Source organism: Eretmochelys imbricata, chromosome 3 (genome assembly GCF_965152235.1).
Source record: "Eretmochelys imbricata isolate rEreImb1 chromosome 3, rEreImb1.hap1, whole genome shotgun sequence".
Lineage (NCBI taxonomy): Eukaryota > Metazoa > Chordata > Testudines > Cheloniidae > Eretmochelys > Eretmochelys imbricata.
In genome coordinates, this window is record NC_135574.1 from 7,729,310 (window position 1) to 7,756,820 (window position 27,511).

General features: G+C 45.0%; 1 protein-coding gene across 1 annotated transcript in view; it reads right to left on the reverse strand.

Annotated features, from left to right (window-relative positions):
• Window positions 1-3,077: 3,077 nt before the first annotated feature.
• Window positions 3,078-27,511, reverse strand: part of FBXO16 (F-box protein 16) — a 33,991-nt gene continuing 9,557 nt past the window's right edge. The window contains exons 4-8 of the mRNA XM_077811503.1: window positions 26,105-26,269; window positions 25,091-25,323; window positions 18,500-18,608; window positions 5,482-5,707; window positions 3,078-3,154 (exon numbers count right to left, since the gene is read on the reverse strand). Coding sequence (XP_077667629.1) covers window positions 3,087-3,154; window positions 5,482-5,707; window positions 18,500-18,608; window positions 25,091-25,323; window positions 26,105-26,269 — 801 coding nt within the window. The 3' untranslated portion in view covers window positions 3,078-3,086. The remainder of the gene's footprint in view (window positions 3,155-5,481; window positions 5,708-18,499; window positions 18,609-25,090; window positions 25,324-26,104; window positions 26,270-27,511) is intronic.

Sequence of the window (27,511 nt, forward strand, 5' to 3'; positions counted from 1 at the left end):
GCCCAAAACTGGACACAGTACTCCAGATGAGGCCTCACAAATGTCGAATAGAGGGGAATGATCACATCCTTCGATCTGCTGGCAATGCCCCTACTTATACATCCCAAAATGCCGTTAGCCTTCTTGGCAACAAGAGCACACTGTTGACTCATATCCATCTTCTTGTTCACTGTAACCCCTAGGTCCTTTTCTGCAGAACTGCTGCCTAGCCATTCGGTCCCTAGTCTGTAGCAGTGCATGGGATTCTTCCTTCCTAAGTGCAGGACTCCGCACTTGTCCTTGTTGAACCTCATCAGATTTCTTTTGGCCCAATCCTCTAATTTGTCTAGGTCCCTCTGTATCCTATCCCTACCCTCCAGTGTATCTACCACTCCTCCCAGTTTAGTGTCATCTGCAAACTTGCTGAGGCTGCAATCCACGCCATCCTCCAGATCATTAATGAAGATATTGAACAAAACCGGCCCCAGGACCGACCCTTGGGGCACCACTTGATACCGGCTGCCAACTAGACATGGAGCTATTGATCACTACCCGTTGAGCCCGATGATCTAGCCAGCCTTCTATCCACCTTATAGTCCATTCATCCAGCCCATACTTCTTTAACTTGCTGGAAGAATACTGTGGGAGACTGTATCAAAAGCTTTGCTAAAAGTCAAGGAATAACACGTCTACTGCTTTTCCCTCATCCACAGAGCCAGTTATCTCGTCACAGAAGGCAATTAGGTTAGTCAGGCATGACTTGCCCTTATGAATCCATGCTGACTGTTCCTGATCACTTTCCTCTCCTTTAAGTGCTTCAGAATTGATTCCTTGAGGAGCTGCTCCATGATTTTTCCAGGGACTGAGGTGAGGCTGACTGGCCTGTAGTTCCCCAGATCCTCCTTCTTCCATTTTTTAAAGATGGGCATTAGATGTTCTTAATAAACACAGGACAACAAATTAGGCCAGAGAAAGTGTAGGAACCTCAATAAGGCAATCAATATAGGAAGACTTCCTGGGGAAAAGGTTTATAGAGAGGGATTTGAGGAAGGAGCGAGTGGGCCTTAGGTAGACAAGTAGGATACTTCCAAGTATAGGAAGCAGCCTGAAAGAAGGTACAGAGTCAAGAGTGGGAAAAGGAGATGAGCTGGGTTATTACTAATTAACTGATCTGGAGTTAGAAATATACATGGCACATTACAAAACACAGCTAGAGACAAAGAACCAGATCATGGGAATTACCATGCTGGACCAGACAAGTGGTCCCTCTAGTCTGGTATCCTGGCTCAGACAGTGTCCAGTGTCAGATGTTTCATAGGAAGGTACAATAAATCTTGCTGTGGACAATTACAGAATAACCTTGCTCACAAAGGAAGCTTATTCTAAACCCTCATCACTTAGTAGCTGGCATCTGCATCTTCATGAAGCATGAGACTTTACTTTCTTTCTATCTAAAGTTACTGTGTCTAATCCTGTTTTGAATCCTACTAAGATCTTGTCCTCAATGACATATTGTGGCAAAGACTTCCACAGGTTAATTACATGTTATGTAAACAAATTCCCTGTTATCAGTCTTAAATTTGCTGCCTTTCAGTTTTGCTGACTTCTCTCTTGTTCTTGTATCATGAACAAGGTAAGCATGGGTGCCTGATTCACCTTCTCTGTGCCAATCATATTGGTATCAGCACCACATGGAAAATCTCATGCAACTCTTTTAGCCAAAGTTTGGGGCCTGATTCTGCTCTCACACTGGTGTAAATCAGGAGTCACACCATTGAAGTCATGGAGTTAAACCTTGGAGAGGATCTGTGCAGAGTTAACCTGAGCTCTTACCTGGCTTTTAGCCCTAACCCACCTTCCCATCCATGCACAAACCTCTCCCCTGAGTTCAGGGGAGTTTCAACCCAGGCTAGCAGGCACAGCTGGGGGATAAGTAAGATCCTGGGCTCCACATTTACTCAGGCTGTAACCACTCACTTTGCAGTGAGGACACAGTCTAAGGGCTTTTCTACATTACCCACTGGATCAAGGGGCAGCAATTGATCAAGTGGGGGTCGATTTATCGCATCTAGTTTAGATGCGATAAATCGACCGCCGAATGCTCTCCCGTCGACTCCGGTACTCCACCGGAGAGAGAGGCGCAGGTGGAGTCAACAGGGGAGTGTCAGCTGTCGACTTACCACAGTGAAGACACCGCAGTAAGTAGATCTAAGTATGTCGATTTCAGCTATGTTATTCATGTAGCTGAAGTTGCGTAACTTTGATTGACCCCCCTCCCCTAGTGTAGACCAGGCCTAAATCACTCCAGTGCTGGTAATCCTGCAGTGCCCCCCCACAATCCCCCCTGTGCCCAGAAAGACAGACAAATTCTCCCACAATTCACTGGGAAAGAATCAGCGTAGCTCAGCATACTGCAACACACAGGACCATGGGATATGCCCCCAAAGTCCTAATGACACACACATGGGAGTTCAGCACCAGTGAGGACACAGTAAGACAGTAACGCTTTGCCGTGTGGTGGCTTGCACGTGGATTAGACTAACCCGGGTGCCAATTGCCCAAGTTAACTCTGCAGTGAAGACATACACTGAGTGAAAGCAGAATGAGGCATCAGCATCCAAAGCAGCAGAGACAAGAAAACATATTGAAAAAAGGCAAGATAGCAAACAAGATACTGATTCAAATTCTGATCTCACCCTAGTATTACATGACTTATTTGTATTATGGTAGCACCTGGAGATCCCAACCTCAGTGAGGGCCCACTCTGCTATGTGCTGTATGTATACGTAGTAAAATGTAGTCCCTGCCCCAAAAACCCTTCAGTATAAACTGGCTGCAATGCAGTTAGCCCAGAGCTATGCTAGTAAATCTCCCTCAGGGTCTCCATGCCTGGTTCTCCACATTGTATAGTGAGTTCAATGGGGTGCAGGGGAAATCTCTTATTGTGACAAGTGACATAAAAAAATGGAGCTGGATCCTTGAGACTTTGAGCATGATTCAGTAACATCCATTCTTCACTGTAACTCAGGGGACGTGATCGGCATCTTCTGAAAGCTGGGCAGATGAGCCGGTTTGATGGGGATGAATTGCACTGAACCTTCACTCCCTTACTCTGCATCAGATCCATGGTCCGATGGAGGAATTTGCCAGGGCTGATCTTCAAACAGTGGGGATGCTAGAATGGATAAAGAGAAAATCCTGAGACTAGCAGCTGCTATAGATTGTTTTAGTCACTGAATGGATGTGTAGATTATTTCTAAACTGCAAAATCAGTACCTCATTTTGTAGAATTTGGTCCTGTTACAAATATCCCTAATTCTACTGCCTGCGTTTCCAGCGTCATGGGAATATGGGAAACTACTCTCATCTGGAGAACTGAGTCTAATGTTGGTCAGCTCACCTTAAGAAAGGCACAGAGGGGATTGCGGAGATCCAGAAGAGGTCCCTGAAGATGTGAACGGTAAAGAAGACCTTGGCTGTCTCTCTTTTATAAGGGGTTATGTAGTTTTGCCCAGCAATCAACCTAAATTACACTTAATACAGCTTATCATTTCTGGAGAAATCCTTATAGTTTAGTGAGGATAATTCATCCATCTCCTTTACAAGATGCCTGTAGGTTTCTGGAGACAGTAGTTCCTCTCCTCCCCCTTTCCTCTCAGCTTATTTTCTAAGAGTCTTCTCTGTGTGAATCAACTCTGCTTTCACTCGCATTTTCCTGTGTCCTTTTTTGAACTGTAGTGCTCAAGACTGAGTGCAGTATTGCCCCAGGAGCCAGAATGGTGTCAAACGGAGCAGAATAATTACCGCACTAGATGGACGTGTGATATGCTAATTAATTAATACAGTCGAAGGCCCTGATCCTGCAATGAGCTTCTCATGTATGGGCTGCAGACCAATGCAGAGCCTCACTGGGGCTCTGTCCATGTGACCTCACCACTGGATAGGGCCCTATTTTATATATAGGCACGGTATTGTTGATTTATATGTTGTGTATACCTACCTCTATAACCCTCTGACTGCCCCTCCTCCAGTTCATATAGATGCATTTGCATATTCCTTCCTACGTGCCCCACTTCTCATTTGTCTCAATTCCACCCCCTTCTCCAGTGTATCAAGATTGGATTGCATTTAAATCCTACCCCTCACAAAGCAAGGGAGTTATGATCACACCAAGTTCTAGATCATCGCTCTTGGCTCCTAGTCACAAAAGAAGGCTCTGAATGGTATGGAGCTCAGAAGGGATCCCCACAGGACTCCACTCCATACCCTCCTCCCATGGGGAATCATTAATAAATGCTGTCAATCCACTTCCATTTACTGCACCTGCAGTTTCTCTTTGAAAATGCTACATGGCGCTATATCAGATGACTTCTGCTGTGCCCAGTCTGGTTTATATCCACTGAACTGGTTACTCTCTTAAAAAACGTAAGGGTCAAATCCTGCAATAGTTAATCAATTAACCCCCCTACTGGGATCAATGGGATTTTTGCCTGATTACGTTCCGAGGACCCGATGCTGCCAGGTGCTGAGCGACTCCTTGAAGGTGCTCACTGGAAGCTGAGGTTACGCTGCATGACGCTCAGCATGCCACAAGGGAAGGCCCTGTGTAAGGACTGCATGAGCTAGCCCTCGGCTGGCATGGCAAAAATTGCTGTTGATGATGTCATTCGACTGTTTTATCAGCGGTTCTAAACCTCTCCCCAGGACTGGTGGTAAAAGTAGCATTTTCTTCTCTAATTCCTTGAGGGGACCCTTCTTCCAACCCGGCATTATCAATCCCCAGCCCAAGGCATCCATCCAGGGCCTCGTCCAAAGCACATCAGAATCAATGGGCTCCGCACCAGGCCCCTAGACACCTATGTAACAAGGTGTTAAAACATCTGTAGTCACATTGGAGACAAACTCCCTGCTCTACAGGTGAACACCCGGGAGTTCAAGTCACACAAAGCTCTTGCCAGCATTTAGGCTAAGCCTACACTACAAAGTTTTGCTGGCATACTACATCGACTAGGAGTGTGAAAAAAACACACCCTGACGGACATGGGGATGCTGGGATGGACACATACACACAAGCAGGCACATACCCCAACCCCCATTTTGGCAAAAGACTCCATTTGCCGGTATAGTTTATGTTGTTCTTGGAGGTGCTTTAACAACACCAGCAAAAGAACTCCTTTGACTCGTATTTGCTGCGTCTACATTAAGGAGCTCTGCTGGGATAGCTGTACCGATATGGCTGTCCCATCAAAGCTTTTGTAGCGTAGATTGGCTCTTAGGTACTGTGACGGTCATGAGAGACAGATGCCATAGGAAACTGCTACGTGTGAGTCTTTGTGTCACATTTTAGGGCTGGTAAATTACAGTCAGTTTGGTTCACACCATCTAAAATGACTGGTGCTTCCTTGGCATGAGGGAACATAATGACAGTGGCTCCCCAACTCCAAGTTTAAAGAGCTGTAGTCTCTACGATAGCTTAAGAACGAAATAGAACAGCTTACTAACATGGAGAACTTCTGCTCATCCTTGCAAAGGCCTTCTTCCCTCTTTCACTCAGCTTTGGTACTGGAGCTCGAACGGGGGCTGGTCGTATCCCAGCATTCCACTGGGCACTTTGAGCTAGGATCTTAGCTGTTGCTTTGGTAACAGGGTACCCTGTTGATTGGTGAGTAGCCCAACGTGGGCGAACTGGTCCTTTTGGGCTAGAGCCAAGATCTGCAGATAGGGACAGCTGGGAAGAGAAAAAAAGAAAGATCATGTTCTCCTAACAGCCACAAAGGGGATAAAAATGTCTGAGCCCTTAGAAAACTATCTAATATCCTTGGTTTTTAAGTGACATACAATTATAGTTTTGTTCTGCAGCAGTGACCTGCGCTCTGTTATTACAATTCCACAGATCTGTGTAGTAAGCTACATAAATAAGAACACTTCATATATTTATGGGGCTAGTTGTGGAGTGGAAAAAATTCCAGCCTTTCATGAATGACAAAAGAACCCAATTAGAAACAGTCACTAAAGGGGGCTTGCCCACATTAATTGAGTCTCCACAACAGCTCACACTTTAAGGGCCAAATTCTGTCCTCAGACACATGTGCACGGCTCCTATTGAAATCAGTGGGCAAACATCCAAGGGCAGAACTGGGGCTGTAATGAGACAGACTGATCTCCTTTATGGAATTAATGTATTCATTTAAATTATGAAGGATTCCAGCTGTTAGCTGTTTATAGTTTAACCTATGCAGCGAGCAGCAGTTTTCATTATACTTTGCACTTCTACAGCCCCTTTCAGCTCAGAATCACAAAGCACTTTACAGACTAATTCAAGCTCACAGTACCCTGTGCAATACACAAGGTAAAGACTGATCTTTTCCACCAACAATGAAGTGCGACCATCTCTTGGGTGCCCTAACAAAGCACAGCAATTTGGCACCATAGTTTAGGACAGGAAGTGAAGAGAACAGGGTGGAACTGAATCTGCCGGGTGAGATTTAATAATAAACACTCATAATCACCAGCATGGAATTTACCTCCACTAGAATTTGGCCAAGATTCCAGGGCTAGTGCTCCTAGTCTTATCAAAAGAACCGTGGGAGCTTTAACCACCACAAGTGGCCAGGACTTTTGGTTTATCTCTCATCCAGAAGAAGGCAGCTGTAGTCCCCTTGCAGGAGATGGATGCATTCAGTCAGACCTGGCTCAGAGGGAATTGCACCAGTTACTGAGTCCCCAACACCACTTCCTGCAGTATTCTCAGGAGGTCTCCTTTCCAAGTGCTGAGCAGTTTCAACCTTGCTTCATTTGTGAGGTCTGAGGCACCATAGTGCAAAGTTAGATCAGGCATAGAATTTATACAAAATGGTCAATTTTTATCTTTTCATTTTACTAGTCAGTGTCTATGATTAATTAGAAGTAAACAAATATATTCCTACCATTACAGTGATTGTTTAGTCTTTTAAAGAAATCCCAAAATGTTTCAAAAGCAGCTTGTGAGAAGCTGCCTGCTAGCAATCTAGCCCTTGTTAAACTGATCCAAATCATTTGCTTCTCCCTTGTTTAGAATACTGGAAAACCATTAGTACAATAAAACATTTGCTTAGAAATGCATTATGAAGCAATGATGGCAGATGATGTTATTATACGCAGACTATTGTCAAGAATCAAACTGTTGTACAGAAAATTTAACATGGTTTTGCATTTCCCCGTGGTCACTTGATATGACTGTGGTGGATGTTGTATAATGCTTAGTGCTTAATCCTCAAATTAAAAATAAGCAGTTCAACAATTGCCAAAGATCAACCCAAAGAGAAGCCAAGAAGTATGCAACAGCTTAAGATGTCCTTATGAGTGACTGCGCATGACAGTGTAAACAAGGACATGGCAGGCACAGTAGGTTTTTCTTCCAGCAGAGAAGGAAAAACACAAAGGCAGGTAAGCAGTGGTTGTTGCAATGAGCTGACTGTACCTTGTTTTTGCACTCCTGTGTTCTTGGTGACTCAGCCGCAGAGTGCTTGGGGACAGGAAGGCAAAGCATGTTATACCATAAAGCTAGGCTGTGCGTTTTCAAGAAGAGTGAAATGTACAAAGGACTTTGATTCTGCAAGCATTACCCAGAGTAATTTTTGCTCCCATGACTAGTCCCAGGAAATTCAATAGTACTACTAGTGCAAATCAGTAACACTCAAATTATGGGTTCCAGAACTGAGGCTGTAGAAATTAGTTGGCTAGAACTGAGATTTTCCACTGCCCAAGGCCTCTGCAGTGGCAGAAAGCTGGACATGTGGGATATGCACACCTGACCCTAAAAGAGGTTCCTTCCTCAAGACACCAGCTCCCTGCCAATATACGTGGGGGAAATTCATTACTGACCCCAAATACTGTGATCTTATCACCTTAGAATACAGGCAACAGTAACTCAAGAACATTTGTGGGAGCGGAGCAGCCACTCACACAGAACAGAATTTAAAGTATGAAAGGGGAAAAAACCATGATTGCTGTGGCTGTAATATTTCTCACAGCTGTCAAGAGTGTCAGACTCCATGATTTTCACGTTGCTAATAAAATGGCCATGATTTTGACATTTGGAAGTTTTTGGCATGAGACATTATTCTGCTGAACAGCTGCAAAAACCTTATGTGGAGTCTTAGGAGGTGAGCCCTAAGGTTTGTAAAGGAGGGTGTCATTTGGGAGCAGTGACAACACTGCAGGGACCAAAAGGTCCAAAGGGGTGGACTCACTATGGGGGCGCATGGCTCTGTATCAAAAAGGACAGGAAGGATGACCTAGTAGCTAGGGCACTGGACTGAAGCTCAGGAGACCTGCTTTCAATATGTGAGCTTGGACAAATCACTTCATCTACTCTGTACCTCAGTTCCACATCTGTAAAATGAGGACAATACTTCCTAAGGTGATACGGTCCAGATAGTATGGGGCAAACTTTAGGGCCCTGATCTAATAAAGCAAGTAAGCACGTGCTTAACTTTAATCATGTGAGTTAGTCCCATTGATTTCAGTGGGACTACTCACATGCTTAAAGTTAAGTGCATGCTTAAGCACTTTGCTGGATAAGGGTCTAAAAGGAGAGAGGTGAATGCAAAGCTCTCCCGAAACATAAAGGGCTTGATTCATCACTGAGCTACTCCAGTTTTACACTTGTGTTTTTACTTCATTGACTTCAATGGAGTTACACAGGTATAAAACAGAAGTAAAAAGTAGTGAATCGGGCCCAAGGACTTTGGACCAAAAATTAAAAACTTACAAGAGTCATAGCCTACAAGGAGAAGCATGTGGGAGAGGGGAGAGACAGTAGCTCAGTATATAAGAGGGTCATGATGCTCCCCAACAAAAATTATGGGCCGAATTCTATATATTCTCACATCTCCCACGGAGATAATGGACGTTGCATGTACACATGTGAGGGAGAGGTTTGGCCCTATAGTCAAAAGCCAGGGGCTTCAAAGCTAATTTTACTTGTTACCAAACAAATCTTGAGCTTTTCTTATGGCACTGTAACCATTACACCGTGGTCTTCCCCAAGGTTTACTCTAGCAAACGCTACCACCCCACTGAAAAGAAACCAAGGGGCCAAACTCAGACCAGGCCCAGTGGATGCTATTCTACTGATTTTTAACAGAGTCTGGGTGTGGCCTGAGATGATTTCTTTCTTTTTGGTATCCAGCTCCCATTTTTTACTCTTGTGAATCTGGAACACCATCTCCTTTTCTCTTATATAATAACCCTTTCCACACCTTCATTGTTCAGTATAATAGACTTTGGTTTCATTCACTTTCAGTGCATTCATCTTATGTGTCTTCATTATAATTTTATCTTTTGGTACCTCGGGCATTTATTCTTTCAACATGCTTCCTTCTTTTCCAAAGGATTAATTTAAAAGGTTTGAATTATAAGCCTCTCTCTTTGGGCTTGGCTGACATGGGAATCTTTTAACAGATATATTTAAACAAGATTTCCCAACCTTATCTTTACAATCTCAAACCAAGATCTATTGACACAGTGCAGCCAAGAGGATCTGAGCACCATCAATGCCAGGAGGCGCTGGAGATGGATCGGTCATGTGCTTCGGATGGAAACTGACTCCATCACTAGAGTAGCAATAAGATGGACACCTGAAGGCAAGCGAAAACGAGGCCCCTGAAAACAACATGGCGAAGAGCTGTGGAAGCTGAGCTGAAAAACCTGGGGCATAGCTGGGGAACCATTGAAAGACCTGCCAGAAACAGACAGGAGTGGAGGAGCTTCGTCACTGCCCTCAACGCCAGAGGCGTAATAGGAACCTGATGATGATGATCTTTACAATAAACAGAAATTTTCTGATATTTTCTATTTGGTTATATAAATAATTTTGTCTCTTTCATCAGCTTAAGGAAAATACACCATTATCATCACAGTGTCATAATCAGCAATGGCTAGCAGGATTATAGACTGGGATAATGCGAAAGAGGAAGAGTGGGTTGGTTACTGAAACTGAGGAAAGTCCAGGACTCAAGAATACCAAAACGTTAGTCCTGGGAGAATTCTGCACCACTGCGCAAGTGCACAATTGATGCCCCCACAGAATAATTGATTCTGACAGGGAGGCAAAGGGAAGCTGCAAGAGGGGTCATGCTGCAATTACACCTTTTGCACCAGGGGCTGATGTGGCTCCAGAAGAGAGGGCAGCTGCAGAGAGGGAGGGGAAGAGGCTCCCTTCCTCACAGCGCTCTGCCCATGGGGCCAGGTGAGGAGGCACGGGATATGGGGGGATGGACAGAGTGGGGCAAAATAGGCTGCTGGGAGGGTCACATAGACTGGGGTTCAGAAGGGCTAGTGCAGGGGACAGACTGGGACAAGGGCACAGAAGCTAGTGGGGTGACAACATTGTGCCAGGGACTGAATGGGCGTGGGGGTGCAGGGCCACATAGGGACGGGGGGAAGAGGGAGTGCAGGGACACATGGGGATGGGGGGCAATGGGGGGTGGCTGAGTGGGGATGCTGGGCCACATGGGGACGTGGGCAGATGTGCCTGACTGAATGGGAGAGGTTAGGGGTCAGCCATGGTCTCCCATGGAGCTCCCCAACTCCCTAACAATCCCTCCCCCCACTCCAAAAAAAACCTGTTCCATACTTCTCCCACCCACACCCAACAACCCTCCACAGTTCACTCCCAGGCTCCTTCCCAACAATTACTTCCCTCTCCCTCAGCTCCTCCATTAACTCAACTCCCCAAAGCCTCTGCACTGCTTCTGAGGGGTGTGGGAAATATGTTTCTGCATTGTAGTTTAAACAAATTATTACTCAAAGTTCTGTATGAATATGCCTAGTAAGGAATCTATTTGTCAAAAAACATTTCCTGAATCTTTTATGTTGTCTGTATTGTTACAGACATACTCGCTGACAGGTATTTTGAAATAAATTACCAAAATAATTGAAACCGGCATATTATTTTGTGTTATTTTGACAAATAAAATATGCAGAATTTAAAAATATTGTGCGCAGAATTTTTAATTTTTTGGTGCAGAATTCCCCGAGGACTAAAAGGTACATTTTTGACCTAAAGGTCCCAGAAAATCTGACACAATCTATAAGGGCTACCCTCAGTTCTTAACATGGAAAAAAAGCCAGTGCCTTTGAGAGAATCAGAACAAAAAGATATGGAGCCTTATTCTGAAACCTTTACACTGATGTAACTCCATTGACTTCACTAGAGTTATTACTGATTTACTATGGTGTAAATTCCCATCTCCCCATGATTGCTGTAATGTATTTACGTATTAATAATGCTTGCAAGGCCTGATTCACCACTGCATGACTTCACTGATTTCAACAGAGTTACAATACAGTAATACTGTGCTGGACAGCACCCCGGTCTAGATGATGCTTTTCATCTTCAAAGAGTTTTTACAAACAACAACTATCATATTTAATAGTAATAGTTGGCATTTCTGTAGCATAATCAGGAGCTGCTTTACAATCATTAACTGATTAAAACTCACACACCCTTGTGAGGTAGTGTAATATTATCCCCATTTTACACACTGGGAAACTGAAGCAGAGAAACTAGAGATGATACTAACCCTATGTGCAGGGGCTGTGGCAGACTCTCAACACAGCAGTACTTTTGCAGTTGTACAAGGAGGATGTCCAGTGCTGTGGTAAACAAACAGTCATAGGATTGTTGGGAGGATAAACTCATTAATGTTTGTGAGGCACTTAGATGTTACTGTGACGGCAGCTGTAGAAACTGTTTGGGAATTCTGCATCTGCTGGGCTCAGCACAGTAGAGTTTTGTACCAGCTCCTTAGAAACCAGGGTAGAGAAAGGACCTGAGAGCTGACTAGGGGTGGAGAGGAAGTCAGTGGATTGCCAAGTACCTCTAGTGGCCACAGATCCCTGCATAAGGGCCACAGAGAGTCAAATCCTATTCCAGCCCAGAGGCTGGTAAAACAGATGGTTGTAGGGTAGATTCAGTCCTTACAAGAATTCTGTTTGCTCAAGATGTCTTTGTGAACATTTTGCTTGACCTAAAGGAAGATCTCTGGTAGCTGCCAGCTGTAGATAGAATCTTAGGTCCTGCAGTGTGGCGGTGTGGCTCAACACCGCCCCGAAGAGGGACGACCCCATCCAGAGGCTGGGGTGGGCAGAGCTAGGGAGCTCTAAGCCCGCCCCTCAGAGGGTCAGGCAGCGACCCGGAAGTATAAAGGCTCGCCCTCAGAGCTCACTAGAGGGCCAGCTACCGGGGAGGCCAGCTGCCTCCAGCCTAGCCCGCGACTGAGAAGCCTCCAACTATCTGGAGGAGTTGCTGGGCCTGCTGCTCACCTGGTACCCCGAGGAACCCGTGGTGCTGGACCCCCCGAGGACTCCACCATGACTCAGGTACCCCCAGAGGGGGAGTCAGGAAGTAGCCTGGGGCCAGCCGACCCTAGTCTGGCTGCAGCACCGCCAGAGCCCATGTCAGTGTGTTGCGGCCGGGATCCCCACTGACACAGCAGCGGATCGTCTACTGCTGCTAGGGCCCTGGGCTGGGACGCACTTGTGGGTGGCAGTCTCCCAACCCGTTTGGAGGCTTGGGCCTACTGTCATGCTCAGCCCTGCCTGAGGGCCTGAGCTCCTGACTCATTATTGCCTGGCCCTGATCTAGGGCCTGGGCTCACTACTGTTTATACTGCTATAGTATTATTGCGCAGCCCTGCCTGAGGGCCTGAGTCATTATTGCCCCGCCCTGACCAAGGGCCCCAGCATAACTGTACTGATTTTCTGCCTCCACAAGAGCCGCCAGGAAGACTTCCATGGCCAAACTAAGTCCCCAATCCTCAGCTGTGTGTAGTGAGCCGGTGTGGCTCCCTGCTGCCCCAGAGAGGGTCAAGCCCTGGCTAGCCCCTTTACAGTCCTCTAAACTACAATCAGCACACCTCAGGTGATGTGTGTGCACGTATCCCACCCCCTATCCTGCTGCTGCTGAAGTTGGTATCAAAAACTCCCATTGACACTACTGGGGAGAATTTCATCCCTGCACTGGTGGATGGGCTTGGGGCTTGTGCCTCCCAGACTCACGGGTGCAGACTATGGCCACCCTCGGGAATGAAGAACATCACATGGGGACTATGTCATGGCAGGAGCTCAAAGTCTTCCCAAAAAAACCCTCAAGTTTGTTCAGATATTTGCCCACCAGTTCACTGATTCTGTAACAGCTCCAAAATAAAACAAAGGTAAAATCATGCCCATGCTGAAAGGGAACTCTTGAGGCTGTATTATAAAGCCCTGGAAAATGGCATTTGCAAGACAAAGTCTGACAAACCTTAACTATAGCAACTGTATGAGGCACCAGTACAATAAGGGACATAATTGGGCTAGGAGAATAACCTGCACAAGAATAATAATGCCTGTCAGCCTCCGTGATCTTACAGTTAATCTCCTTTGTAGGGTGGCACATTTGGGTTCTCTGGTTCTCATTACTTGGGAATCATTCTTCCAAGTTGGCGCAAAAAAAAAAATGCTCACCAGAATCTGCTTATTCCAGGAGCTATTTGTTGCCCATATCTACAAAAGATTATATATAGGATGCTTTCTGGAAGCCTGACTTTCTGGTACTGTTTTCATCCCAGGTTGTCCTATTTTATCAACTGTGATATGAGCACAGTGAATCCTCAGTATTAACAGCTAGTGGTGCTAAGGGCTGCTCACTCTGACAAAATGCAGTAGCACAAAGTATAAACAGACATCAGACAGTGATGATGGAAAGTTGCAAGTGCAAGAGAATGCTTTAGAAAAAGATACCAGAATCTTGAGAAAACTGATCAGTATTTGTAAAGTGCAGAAACTAAGACTTTGTCTCCACTAGCACTTTTGTTGGGAAAACTTTTGTTGGTCCGGGGTATGAAACAACACTCCCCTGACCAAAAGTTTTACTGACAAAAAGCACCGGTGTGGACAGCACTTTGTCAGCAGAAGAGCTCTCTCCCGCCGACAAAGACTGGCTACACTGTGTACATAACAGCAGCACTGCTGTAGCCTGAATGTCTGGATATGGGGTATTACAGGAACTGACTGAAGAGCAGATAAAAATATCAATATCTACACATAGTGAATTACCTCCTGTTCCCACTGAAGTGAATCAGGCCCAGATCCTCAAAGGTATTTAGGCACCTAACTTCCATTGATTTCAGAGGGAGTTAGGGGCCTTAATACCTTTGAGGATTTGGGCCTCAGATTTGCCACTGATGTGTGATCTGCTCTAGTTAGGGTCTTCTGAGAGCAGGACTGGATCCAAAGAAATGAGACTGAAACCTGAGGAAACAGCAGCTGCTTAATTATTGAAGGACTCTGTTTTGAACTGTTTTATTTAAACATGTCCTGAGTGGTATGTTTAAGAATAATGCTTTGTACTTACCTTGCACTTTTCCTTCCAAAGCCTTAAAGTGCTTTACAAGCACGAATTCTTTCTTGGTAGTTATAACCTGCTCAGCACTGTGGAGGGATTAAGGTTCCCAACGCCTCTGGGAGATAGGTATATTAATCCCCATTTTACACTAGGGGAAGCTGAGCCCCAGGGAAGTGAGCTCCCTGAGGGGACACAGTTACTCAGTGACAGAGATGAGAACAGATACCAGCAGCCTCATTCTCCTCCCACGTAAAAGCTCAGCATGCGAGCCTCTTGCACCAGCTCCTCAACAAAGGGAATAGATCTTACTGTTGGGAGGAGACTCAATGAGACTAACAGATTTGGAACCCTTGATTTACAGGTGGAAGCTCCCATTGGCTTCCTTGGGTGCTCTTCACAGGACATGAATTGGTATGATGCCTTCAGAGAATGGGGGAGCATCCTCCCCATGAGAATTGCTAAACTAGAACAGGTGTAGCATTTGCATCCCCCAACCCCCAGCACAGGCTTGATACCACTTGCTGGAGCACAGGACCTTGCCCCTCAGAAGCACTGAGTGCGGCTGATGTGACAGCCACCATCTTATCACACTGGGGACAGAAATGGGGACCTTCAGAGCTCTCAGCATGAGTCTCTATAGCTCGAGACAACGAGCCTGACTTTACTCACACCCACCATGGGTCGGGGACACAGGGGGACACTTAACACACAGCCCACAGTAACAGTGGGTTACACTGGCCACCCCCTTTTGCACTCAGGGAGCCCAGCTTGTCTTCTCTCACCAGTGTGACTCCACTGACCTCTGGATTATAAGGGAGTCTGGCCGGAGGGAGAGGAGAGTCAGAACCAGGCAGCACAGCTCAACACACAGAACTGCGAAGAGAAGAAAGATGTTCCCTGCACCTTCTCCCCCTGGCCAACGCAGTCATGCTGGGCCAGCAGCCATCAAGCTTCTCTGCTCTAAGCATTTCAGAGCAGGGACTGTCATTTAGTATATGTTTGTACAATGCCTGGCACAATGGGGTCCTGAGCTAGTCAAGGTCTATAGGCATTGCTGCAATACGAATAATAATGAATAATCATAAATCTGGCCCCACATCAGCGAGTTTTCTCCTAAAGCAGTTCTGCTTTATACCCAATTACAATGCACTGATGGAAGAAATCATTCCTAATAGTAGAATGACTCCTCCTAGACATCACTGGAACTGGGATTTAAAATGTAAGTTAAGAGAAAGGAAGAAAATCGCAGCTTTAAAAGGTTACAGTTAACAAAATCTGATCAGGTCTATTTGTGAACCAAGGTACCAGCGATATCTACAGTTATATAAACTCTTTGAGCCAAACAGATCCCTGGTGTAACAGACTTAGAATCAGAGAATCATGGGACTGGAAGGGACCTCGAGAGGTCATCTAGTCCAGTCCCCTGCACTCGTGGCAGAACTAAATATTATCTCTAGATCATCCCTGACAGGTGTTTGTCTAACCTGCTCTTAAAAATCCTCAACGATGGAGATTCTACAACCTCCCTAGGCAATTTATTCCAGTGCTTAACCACCCTGACAGTTAGAAAGTTTTTCCTAATGTCCAACCTAAATTGCCTTTGCTGCAATTTTAGCCCATTGCTTCTTGTCCTATGCTCAGAGGTTGAGAACAACAATTTTTCTCCCAACTTTTTATGTACTTGAAAACTTGTCTGCTCTCCGTCTTCTCTTTTCCAGACTAAACAAACCCAATTTTTTCAATCTTCCTTCATAGGTCATGTTTTCTAGACCTTTAATCATTTTTGTTGCTCTTCTCTGGACTTTCTCCAATATGTGCACATCTTTCCTGAAATGTGGCACCCAGAACTTGACACACTACTCCAGTTGAAGCCTAGTCAGCACGGAGTAGAGCAAAATAATTAATTCTCGTGACTTGATTACAACACTCCTGCTAATACATCCCAGAAAGATGTTCACTTTTTTGCAACAGTGTTACACTGTTCACTCATATTTAGCTTGTGGTCCACTATGACCCCCAGATCTCTTTCCGCATTACTCTTTCCTAGGCAATCATTTCCCATTTTGTATGTGTGCACTTGATTGTTCCTTCCTAAGTGGAGTACTTTGCATTTGTCCTTATTGAATTTCATCTTATTTACTTCAGACCATTTCTCCAGTTTGTCCTGATCATTTTGAACGTTAATCCTATCCTCCAAAGCACTTGCAACTTTATAAGTGTGCTCCCTATGCCGTTATCTAAATCATTGACAATATTGAACAGAACCGGACCCAGAACCGATTCCTGGGGGACCCCACTCTTTATGCCCTTCCAGCATGACTGTGAACCACTAATAACTACTCTCTGGGAATGGTTTTCCACCCATTTATGCGCCCACCTCATAGTAGCTCCAACTAGATTGCATTTCCTAGTTCGTTTATGAGAAGGTCATGCAAGATAGTATCAAAAGCTTTACTAAAGTCAAGATATACCGTGTCTACTGCTTCCCCCCTATCCACGAGGCTTGTTACCCTGTCAGAGAAAGCTATCAGTTTGGTTTGACATGATTTGTTCTGAAGAAATCCGTGCTGTTACTTATCACCTTATTATCTTCTAGATGTTTGCAGATTGATTGCTTAATTATTTGCTCCATTATCTTTCGGAGCACAGAAGTTAAATTGTCTGGTCTGTAATTCCCCAGGGTTATCCTTATTTCCCTTTTTATAGATTGGCACTATATTTGCCCTTTTCCAGTCTGATGGAATCTCTCCCATCTTCCATGACTTTTCAAAGATAATTGCAAATGGCTCAGATACCTCCTCAGTCAGCTCCTTGAGTATTCTAGGATACATTTCATCAGGCCCTGGTGACTTGAAGACATCTAACTTGTCTAAGCAATTTTTAACTTGTTCTTTCCCTATTTTAGCCTTTGATCCTACCTTATTATCACTGGTATTCACTATGTTAGACATCCAATCACCACCAACCTCCTTGGTAAAGACCAAAACAAAGAAGTCATTAAGTACTTCTGCCATTTCCACATTTTCTGTAATTATTCCCCGCCACACACACACACACACACACACACACATTAAGTAATGGGCCTACTCTGTCCTTGGTCTTCCTCTTCTTTCTAATGTATTTGTAGAATGTTTTCTTGTTATCCTTTATGTCTCTAGCTAGTTTGATCTCGTTTTGTGCCTTGGCCCTTCTAATTTTGTCCCTACATACTTGCGTTAGTTTTTTATATTCAATCTTTGTAACTGGACCTAGTTTCCACTTTTCTGTAGGACTTTTTTTTGATTTTTAGATCATTGAAGATCTCCTGGGTAAGCCAGCATGGTCTCTTGCCAGACTTCCTGTCTTTCCTACGCAGTAGGATAGTTTGCTCTTGTGCCCTTAATAATGTCTCTCTGAAAAACTGCCAGCTGTCTTCAATTGTTTTTCCCCTTAGACTTGCTTCCCATGGGATCTTACCTACCAACTCCGAGTTTGCTAAAGACTGCCTTCTTGAAATCCATTGTCTCTCTTTTGCTCTTCTCCCTCCTACCATTCATTAGAATCATGAACTCTACCATTTCATGATCACTTTCACCCAAACTGCCTTCCACTTTCAAATTCTCAACCATTTCCTCCCTATTTGTTAAAATCAACTCTAGAACAGCCTCTCCCCCTAGTAGCTTTCTCCACCTTCTGAAATAAAAAGGTCTCCAGTACATTCCAAGAACTGGTTGGATAATCTGTGCCCTGCTGTGTTATTTTCCCAACAGATGTCTGGGGAGTTGAAGTCCCCCATCACCACCAAGTCCTGGACTTCAGATGATTTTGTTAGTTTTTTTTTAAAAAAGCCTCATCCACCTCTTCTTCCTGGTTAGGTGGCCTGTAGTAGACCCCCTACCATGACATCACCCTTGTTTTTTACCCCTTTTATCCTTACCTAAAGACTTTCAACAAGTCTGTCTCCTATTCCCATCTCAACCTCAGTCCATGTGTATACATTTTTAATATATAAGGCAACACCTCCTCCCTTTTTTCCCTGCCTGTCCTTCCTGAGCCAGCTGTACCCTTCTATACCAATATTCCAGTCATGCGTATTATCCCACCAAGTCTCTGTGATGCCAACAGGACTTAGGCCCTGTGTTGATAAAGTCAGGGTCTAGAGATACTTGCCAGTGATTTTGCTTTCCGGAGCTTATAAGATGCACAGCTTGGTTTCCTTTTTTTCTCAAATGCTTGCTGGCTGAGGTCTGGGGTTAGTCGTCCTCCTCCTTTCTTTCTACTGCAAAGTGGAAAGGAATAGTGTTACCTGAGAAGAGGGGACACCCCTACTGAAATACAAAGAAAACTTGAGAGATAACCCAGACCTAGTTCAGGCTTCCTTTGCTAGCAATATCATCTTTCTCCCCAATCCCTTCTCATGCAATGTAGGCTTGAGGGCTTTCTTCTCTGCAGCTCTCACCATCTGTAACAGTCTTCCTGTATCTCCTTGGCTCATCCACTCTCCTGTTTTCTCCCTTGCCCTGTCCAAACCTGTAAGCTGCTCTCTTCCATTACTATAATGTAACTCTTTAAAGCATTTTGGGACACAGTTTGTATTAAAGATACAAAATAAAGTTGTATTGTCCTGTAATTGTCACACCTCTCTCCCTGCCCCTCTCTGTGTGAAATGAAGTGTCAGTCATTTACCAGAAGGCAAAAACAAAAGATGCTTTTGAAATGTGGGCTGTGATACTGCACACATTTAATGTACAGGCCATCTTAACTACACAGGCCTGACTGTCCACTCCCTGGTACCTCATGCAGTGACACCCACCTGTGTAAAGTGGGTACCAAATATACTGGCAAGGCAGTGGAGAACCAGCCCCATAAAACTAAGCTGGCTTCTAGCCCTTGCCTACGTTCCAAGCTGTACTGATTTAACTAAAGGTGTGTTTTCACACTGATTAGTTAAACTGATACAAACCCCTGCGTGAACACTCAAAATCAATTTAAACCTGGCTTATATCAAGTTAGCATGAGTCGATTCCTTACCAACTTCAGCTAAATCAGTACAAATAAATGGGGTGTGCACCAGTTTAACTAAATTGGCTTAACTAAAGGTGTGTTTTCAAATCAATGTCGCTTGTCGTATAGACGGGGCCCTAGTCTGTCACATTCTCCTATGAGTCTTTGTTTATACAACCAGATAAATCTTCTTCTGTGTGTATCTACATGGAGCTGTTATAAAAGCTAATATAATCAATTGGCAGGATGGGAATTTCCCACACTCTGGAAGCTGGATGAAGGAATATTGAGTCTGGTCCACAGAATTTCCCTACATGATTGTACCAAGCCTGGCTTCCTAGGACTTCAGAGCAGTCAGTATGCTGTACCCCATGACTACTTGGAACTTCTCACCAACAGCAAGAACACAACTAGAGTCACACGAATACTGCAAACAATTTTCTGCAAATATTCGTGTGGGTTCTTCAACAAATTTGCTTTGACTGCACTGATTCTCCTTTTGTGCTCCGTATCTGCAAGTAGTCTAGTGATTAATTTCACAGACAGAATTTTTCCTAGAAACAGCAGATTTAGAGGCTATGGTTTCCTATTCTGTCCAGATTCTTATACCACACACATCACCATCAGATCTCATCTTATGAACAAATAAAAGACTAAAAAGCACATTTTGAATTCAAAATCATATGACTTCATGCCAGAAACCTGATTTTAAGAGTTGCACTCATCCAAACAGGAACCGAAACATACCATGTGACTTACAGATCCTTCAAAACCAACTAATCCGGTTCAGATATTGCATATTCACAAGGAATTGCTCACAGACAATCTGAAGACCAAGACCCATTCACAGAATTTATTAGGCACATGATTTTAAATACCAAATTAAGAAAATCAAACTGTTTGCAGACAATTTACAGACAGCAAAGAGGTAAAATCCATTGAATACATTATGCATTGTGAAGAATTTAGTCAGCTTTAAACAGCACTCAGGTTCTCCTGGTCCAAAAGCATAGGCTCCTACCACCTGAGCCAAAGAAGACTCTTAACTAGCTGTTAAAAGTATTGGGCCATGGTTGGGCAGTTCTGATTCCATCCAGTAGAGGGTAGTGACAACACCCATATGAGCCTATTAATTTAAAATATGTTGTTTAAAAAAATAAAAGGATTTATGAAGAAATGAAACCGTGACAGCCCATTACACCCAGGGTTTGTGATAATAATAGTTCAAAATGTTTCACCTTCAAAAGTACAAACATTAATCCTCACAACACCTATTTCCAATATCCAGTGCATCACTCTGGCATCGGAGTGTCTCAATAAGAGGATAAGTGACATGCCCAAGGCTGCAGAGCCAGAATCAGAGCCAGCATAAGAACTCAGGAATTCATGAATCCCAGTCTTGTACTCAGAATTTATCCATCTGTCTGTCTAAACATGGTTTAATTTGCACAGCCCACGACAACAGGTAGCAAATGATGAGTGCTGGGCTAGCTGTAGAGAGATCTGAGTGACAGGGTGTGATGTCACGATTAATAGGTCTAGTGCAATGGAGTTCCCTTTACACTAGAGTGAGCCCTATTCCGTCAGGAGTTGGGCCTAGGCTGTTCACAGAACAATTACTTCAAGTAATTATTTTCTTGTTGGTTAAATGCTCCGGCAAAACATCCAACTGTTTTTTAGAACCTGCCTGTGTCCACAAATTATCGAGTTAGTGTTGGCTTCCAGAGGGCAGAATGAGGGGGCCAGCCTTCATTTTAGCTGACCTGCCATCATGAGAAGTAGCAGGACTCCTTCCTGAGTCGCTGGGACACAGATGTGGCAGGATTCCAACACTGCACTGGAATCTGAATTCTTTATCCATGATAAAATGGGAGAGAAAACTGTTGATTTATTGGCAACAAGCTGCACAACACCAGATGACTTCCAGCAGAACTGTGCAAATGGATTAAAGAAACTTTCCTGTTCCTTCCCAGTCAGAACATAGAGAGATCTTGGCCAGCTTGCTGACTCGGTTCCAAGTCTCCTATGAAAATGTATCATTTCATCTTTGCAACATTCCTTAATGACCTAGAATAGACAAAGCCACCCTCACTAATATCTGCTCTCATTTGTACCTAAGTGAAAGACTACCTGGAAGATTCATGTAGAAAACAGGACACAGAAAGAAGAACCTGAGAGATACCATGATGATGACAGATTACACAGACAGATAAGCAACAGTATAAATCACAGCTATAACTCCACCAAGGAGTTTTGATAATACCTTCCAGGAAATCCATAACTCAACTGCTTTTGTTTTGTCTCTCTTCCCACTCTTCCTCACTTCTCCCTCTGTCTCCTTCACTCCCACATGACTTTGCACCATCTTCCACCCCACCCCACATGTCCCAATGCCTCTCATTTAACATGCTCAAATTCTATCACCCCTCTCTTTCATGAAGCCCCTTTAAGCCCTGTCTCTTTGGTGACTGCACTCCAACCAGTTCTCCCCATCAGTCCATTTGTTTTTATACAGAGTTGTGCCCTACTGAGCAGAAAGCAAGAAGCGCTCCCCAGAAAGCAGCTTTTCTCTTCCCCCTGTCTTACTTGGGCTCAGTGACTGAGAATCGAGTAGAGAAATGGAAGCCCAGCAGGACTCCGCCATTAATAGCTGTGCCCTCCGGGACACTGATGGGGAAGGAGCGGATTAGTTGAATGTTTCTGCTACAAAGAGTCGCAGTGAAATTGGTTACAATGTTACCATTTAAATGGCAACAGGTTGCTGAATTAAAACGCCCTATGATGAGAGATGTGGGAACTACTCCCATTCATCAAGAACTTTTGCTTCAATCTGTCTGCGGACTAAGGAGGACAGCACAGAATTGGGTCATGGTTAGAAAGTTTTCTTTCAAACTGTAAAGACTAGAAACATTTTCTTTTTTTACATCTTAAAAAGACAGGAGGCCAGATCAATGGATAAAACAGCCTGGGAGTTTGAGACTTGTGGCTTAGTTTGCTCTCCTACTATGCGACAGAATACACACTTATGGAGCAATATTAACCATAATCATATGTAGAAACAGAAGTTACACAGGGGCAGAGCAAGGGCTTCATTCATTTGCAGATATGACCTAGACCTCCCCCACAGCACCTACCCCCTATCCCCTGCCTTCCAGGACCAAACCACGCTGCTGACAAATGACAGTTGCATGCTGCTGACATGACCACATGGAGTTTAAAAATAGAGGGTTTACCCAGTGACAGTACCCGGTGCTGGTGTCTCACTTCCTAGGATAATTGGCCTTGAGTGATAAGAAGCTAGGTAAGAAGTCTGTATCCATCTGTTGTCCTTGTACTTGCATTGCAAGCTCTTTGGGGGCAGGAACTGACTTTTTGTTCTGTGTTTGTACAGTGCCTGATGCAGTGGGGTCCTGGTCCATGCCCAGGGCTCCTAGTGCTATGCTAATACAAACAATAAATAATAGTAAGCAACTTCGACCCTGCGGGAGGGCCTGGTTTGTTTCCACAATAATTTCCTTGACTGATCAGGGAACAGAATTGCCCAACAGAGTCTCAGCCAGTCTTCCTGAGCACAATATACAGCCTCAAGGGTGAGTAGCTCAGAGAAAGGACTGCAGCAGTGGATTCTGACAGTGATTGATCCAAGGAAAAGAAATACCTAAATATGGGTTATTCAAGTGAAAAGTCACATTGATACCTAAACCAGCACACCTGTGCTACTGCGTAACCAGAACAGGCATTATGGAGAAGACCACATGGTAGCAATTATTTGCAGCTTAAGTGAAACAAATCTCATGGAATTAATTTCTCTCCTTGAAATAATCCCCTGTAATTACAGCTAGGCTTGGTAGAATATTACACACAAAAATGTTCTCAGTAGCACAAATGGTTCACAGGTTCAAACCCTGCTCAGGAAGTAGAAAAATACTCCCTATACTTATTGCACCATTAGTGACTCAGAACCTACTCCATCTGTTTGAATGTTGTAGACACATCCCTTAGCCTAGTTGTGTCTTTAGATTGTAAACCCATCAAAGCAAGACTGGCTCTTGATTTTGTATAGTACCTAGTATAATGTAGTCCTGATGCAGAATGAACAGTATAAATCCTACCATAGTATAAATATTTACTACCACAAATAGAAAATAATAATACCCATCTTTAAGGACAAGTATCTCAGTTAAAGGAGGTTAATAAAGTCTTCAGTCAATTCTACCAAGGAGAATGGGACCGAGCTTTTAAAAGATGCAAAAGAAAGAGGGTGAAGTTGAATGCCGAAACCACCCTAGGACGAGGTGATGCAGATGAAAGATAATGATCTATAATGGGATTTCACTAGGAGATGGGGAATTTTTGAAATGTCCAGGAGGCGTAATGGGTCCATCCAGCATAACTATTTTCAAAAAGAACCAAGGCAAGTACATTAGCATTAGCCCATATGGGTACTAGGTAGGACTGAAACTCACAGTGGCTATGCACCTAGGGTGAAATTCACCACTGCAGAGGGCCAACACAAGGTCAGTTAACCTTGAGGGCTTAATTGGGACTTACCTGGTTTATAGGACTTTTGTTGCCCCACTGCAGAAGGATGAATTTCTCCCTAGATGCATAGCTGAGTGGGATTCAAGACACTCATGAGCCTCTTTTCCCAGGAACCGCTGCACAAGGACAGTCCAATGGTCCAGCTGAGCCATTATTCTTTCTCCAATAATAGCCACTGCTAGATGTGTCAGAAGAAATCATGAAACTGCCCTAATGCACTCTGCTGTGTTATTATACCATGGGGGAAAGTGTCTTTCTGACCCCAGCAGGTGACCAGATAATGCCCTGAAGCATGAGGACTGATTGCTCCTGTAAGCCTATCCTAGCCGGTGTAACTGCAGGTGCTATTTGTTCTTTTTTAGATACACCCTACCCCAATATAATGTGACCCAATATAACACGAATTTGGATATAACACGGTAAAGCAGCGCTCTGGGGGGCGGGGCTGCGCATTCCGGCGTGTCAGTGTGTTTGGCTCCGACATGCTGCTCTGAGCGGTGTGTTAAGGGTGCCGGGCGGGGGCCAAGGGGTTGGATAAGGGGCAGAGGGTCTTGGGGGGCGGTCAGGGGAGAGGGAGCAGGGGGGCTTGTATGGTTTGGAGGTTCTGGGGACAGGGCGGTCACGGGACAGGGAACAGGGGCATTGGATAGGGCATGGGAGTCACAGGGGGCCTGTCAGGGGGCCGGGGTGCGGAGAGGGGTTGGGGCAGTCAGGGGACAGGGGGGATGGGTAGGGGTGGGGTCCTGGGGGTGACTAGGGATGGGGGGAGTCTCTGGAGGGGGCAGTCAGGGGACAAGGAGCGGGGCGGGGGGGATTGGATGGGTCGGGGGTTCTGAGGGGTCAGCCAGGAGGGGGGAAGTGACTATTAATAACGGAAATGCTCGCGGCCAAAGCAAGTTCGATAGAATGCGGTTTCACCTACAGCACAGTACGATTTTTTGGCTCCCGACGACCGCGTTATGTCGGGGTAGAGGTGTATATGCATGTAAAGCTCTTTTGAGCCATCACGGTCCCACATCGATTATGTGTTTATTAGCTTCCTAGCAGCATGTTCATTTTTCTCTGTTAGTGGGAGAGCTGCATAATCCCTTAAACCTTGCTGCATTATTCAGAAATGCCCCTGAGCATACACCAACAGCCTCCTCCTTCTTACTAGTGCCAGCTACCTTTACCGTGCCAAAGAAAATGTAGAAAGGAAGGACGGGAGCTTCTTACGCCTGCCTCACTTGCTCCATTGGATCGTAGTTGTCTAGGTAGTTGAATCGGACAATGTCAGTGGGATGTTTATCCGAGGACCGCCATGGTGGGAGCTCTTTTTTCTCCTTGTCTGTCCTCTTTCCTAGCACGGATGCTGATCGGAGAACCGAGGAAAGGGATAGTTTTGTCTCGGGGACATCTCTTGCTATTGGCTGGACATCGATGACCACAAATTCATCTTTTGGAGGGGTCTAATGGGAGAGAGACAGATGGGGGAAATAAACCTCAGCACCCAGCCGCATTCCCACCCTTTGGGCATCGTTAGCAATGAATCTCAAAATAAAGAAATTATTATCGGGGAATGCGCGGCCTCCCAGCTGACAGATCTGCCAGCTTTGGGGGAGGGATACGAGGGTGCTGTCTAATGGTATTTAATGACCGTTAGCATCTGGGGACAGAGAGAGAGAGTTACCATCTCCACACCCAAAGAGCACGCTAATGTACACACATTTTGTTTTTCCCCCACTCCAGTCTCCTATAAAGTCTTGGAAGGAATGTAATTCAAATCACTGCCCTGCTCCCAAGAGCTTAGCTGATGGGGAGGGGGGTGATGCTTGGATCTCTTCTCTCTTCCTCTGCTGTGGGGAGACCCAAATCAGGGTGGGGAAGGGGAGGAGAGTATTGGGGGAGGGGCGCAGAACCTAAAGTGCAGGAGAGGGAATCTTCACAACATTACCCCAAAGAGCAGGTGGAGGGGAGCAGGGGGAGGCATCGGGGATGGGAGTCAATGGGACAGATCTTCCCTCATTGCTAGTAAGAGCTTGACTCGCCTCCCCACGAGGATGAGAGAGAGGAGCAGCATATTGCATGATAATGCAGGATATCGAGCACCAAGCAGTAATTTTAAGTAGCAAATCCTCTTCGGGTTTGAAGGGTGTGATACTGTCCAGTGAGAGGCAAACCAAAAGAAGCAACCCTGATGCTCAGATGTTCTCTGCTACCATTCCATGTCTTCCAAAATGACAGAGGTACCTTGGGCCTTGTCACATGAAGTTCTTTCACCATCTCAATGTAGTGTTTCTTCCAGATTCCCTGCTCAAAGGGGGTTGGAGAGAAGTTGATGTACCAGCCAAAACGCAGGCACTTAAGCATCCAGAGCTGATCCAGCTCTGTCAAATATTTCCAGTGCCAGCTCACCTGTGAATGCCAAAGGCGTAGCTATTTCAGCTTACACTCTCATGTAACATAAAGCAGACTGCAAGCCTCACCATGTCAACCACTTGCAAGAGTAGATCACAGGTCTTGGAACCCAGCAATGCATTTAATTTAAATGGGCAGGAACTGCTTACTGGGGATGTAATTCACCCCTATGCAGAAGGCCAGCCCCAGACACCGCTTAAATCCCAGTTAAGCCCCACGGATGTGGTCCATGTGCCTGATGCATGCAGAGGCGCGCATGAGACACAGGGCCCTGTTAGTGGAATGTAAGTGGCATTTACATCAGGCAGAGGCCTTACGCTGGCTGACCCTCTGCACCAGGGTGACCTTCACACTGCCTCAGAGATTACAGGCCAGTAGGGAAGGTACCAATTTGCCTAAGAAAACATCCCGCGTCGCCACCACGTGAACAGACTCCAGCCTGAACAAATCCTTCATTATTTTCTATTTTAAAAAAACAAGACCCCCAAGTCAGACTGGCCAATTCTGAAGGTTTTGCACCAGGGCTGTGTGCCGCTATATATCTCCCCAGGCATTTACTTTGCACATGGCATGTCTTCAAGCCTACGGCTACATGCACTATTAACTCATTTACTCATATTTGTAAAAGTACCTATCCACGGACACTGCTGAGGCCCTCCTTTCTGGGTAAGTCATTTCCAAAACTATCATTCTCCTGGCTGTGCATGGACAACGTAGACCCTGGCCCTGAGCGTCTTATTCAGAAGCTCCACCTTGAGCATTTCTGCTCCCCCAAAGACAGCACAGAGCACAATACATGCATTTCAAAGGATTTTTAAAGCATTTTATACAGTAGCTTTTTAATGACAAAAGGCCAAGATTTTCAAAAGCAGCTACTGATTTTGGGTGCCCAACTTCAGGTGCCTTAAAGGGCTTGACTTTCAGAAAGTGCCACGCCCTCACCTTTGAAAAAAATCAGCCCCTTTAAAGTGCCACAAGTTGGGCTCCTGAAAATGGAGGCACCAAAAATCACTCGTCACTTCTGAAAATCTTGGCCACAATGTTTACACTGTCTTAAATCCCAGCATGAAATAGAGATCATCTAGCCCATTCCTCCATGATCTTGCTACAATTCTGCACACTAGATTATATGGCCAAATAATTCCCTCTACATTGGCACTTAGAAAGAGTCTCTTGCACTGTTATGAAGGCCGCTGACACAAGTATATTGTAAAAATTAGGTGCTTCCTTACAGGTCCT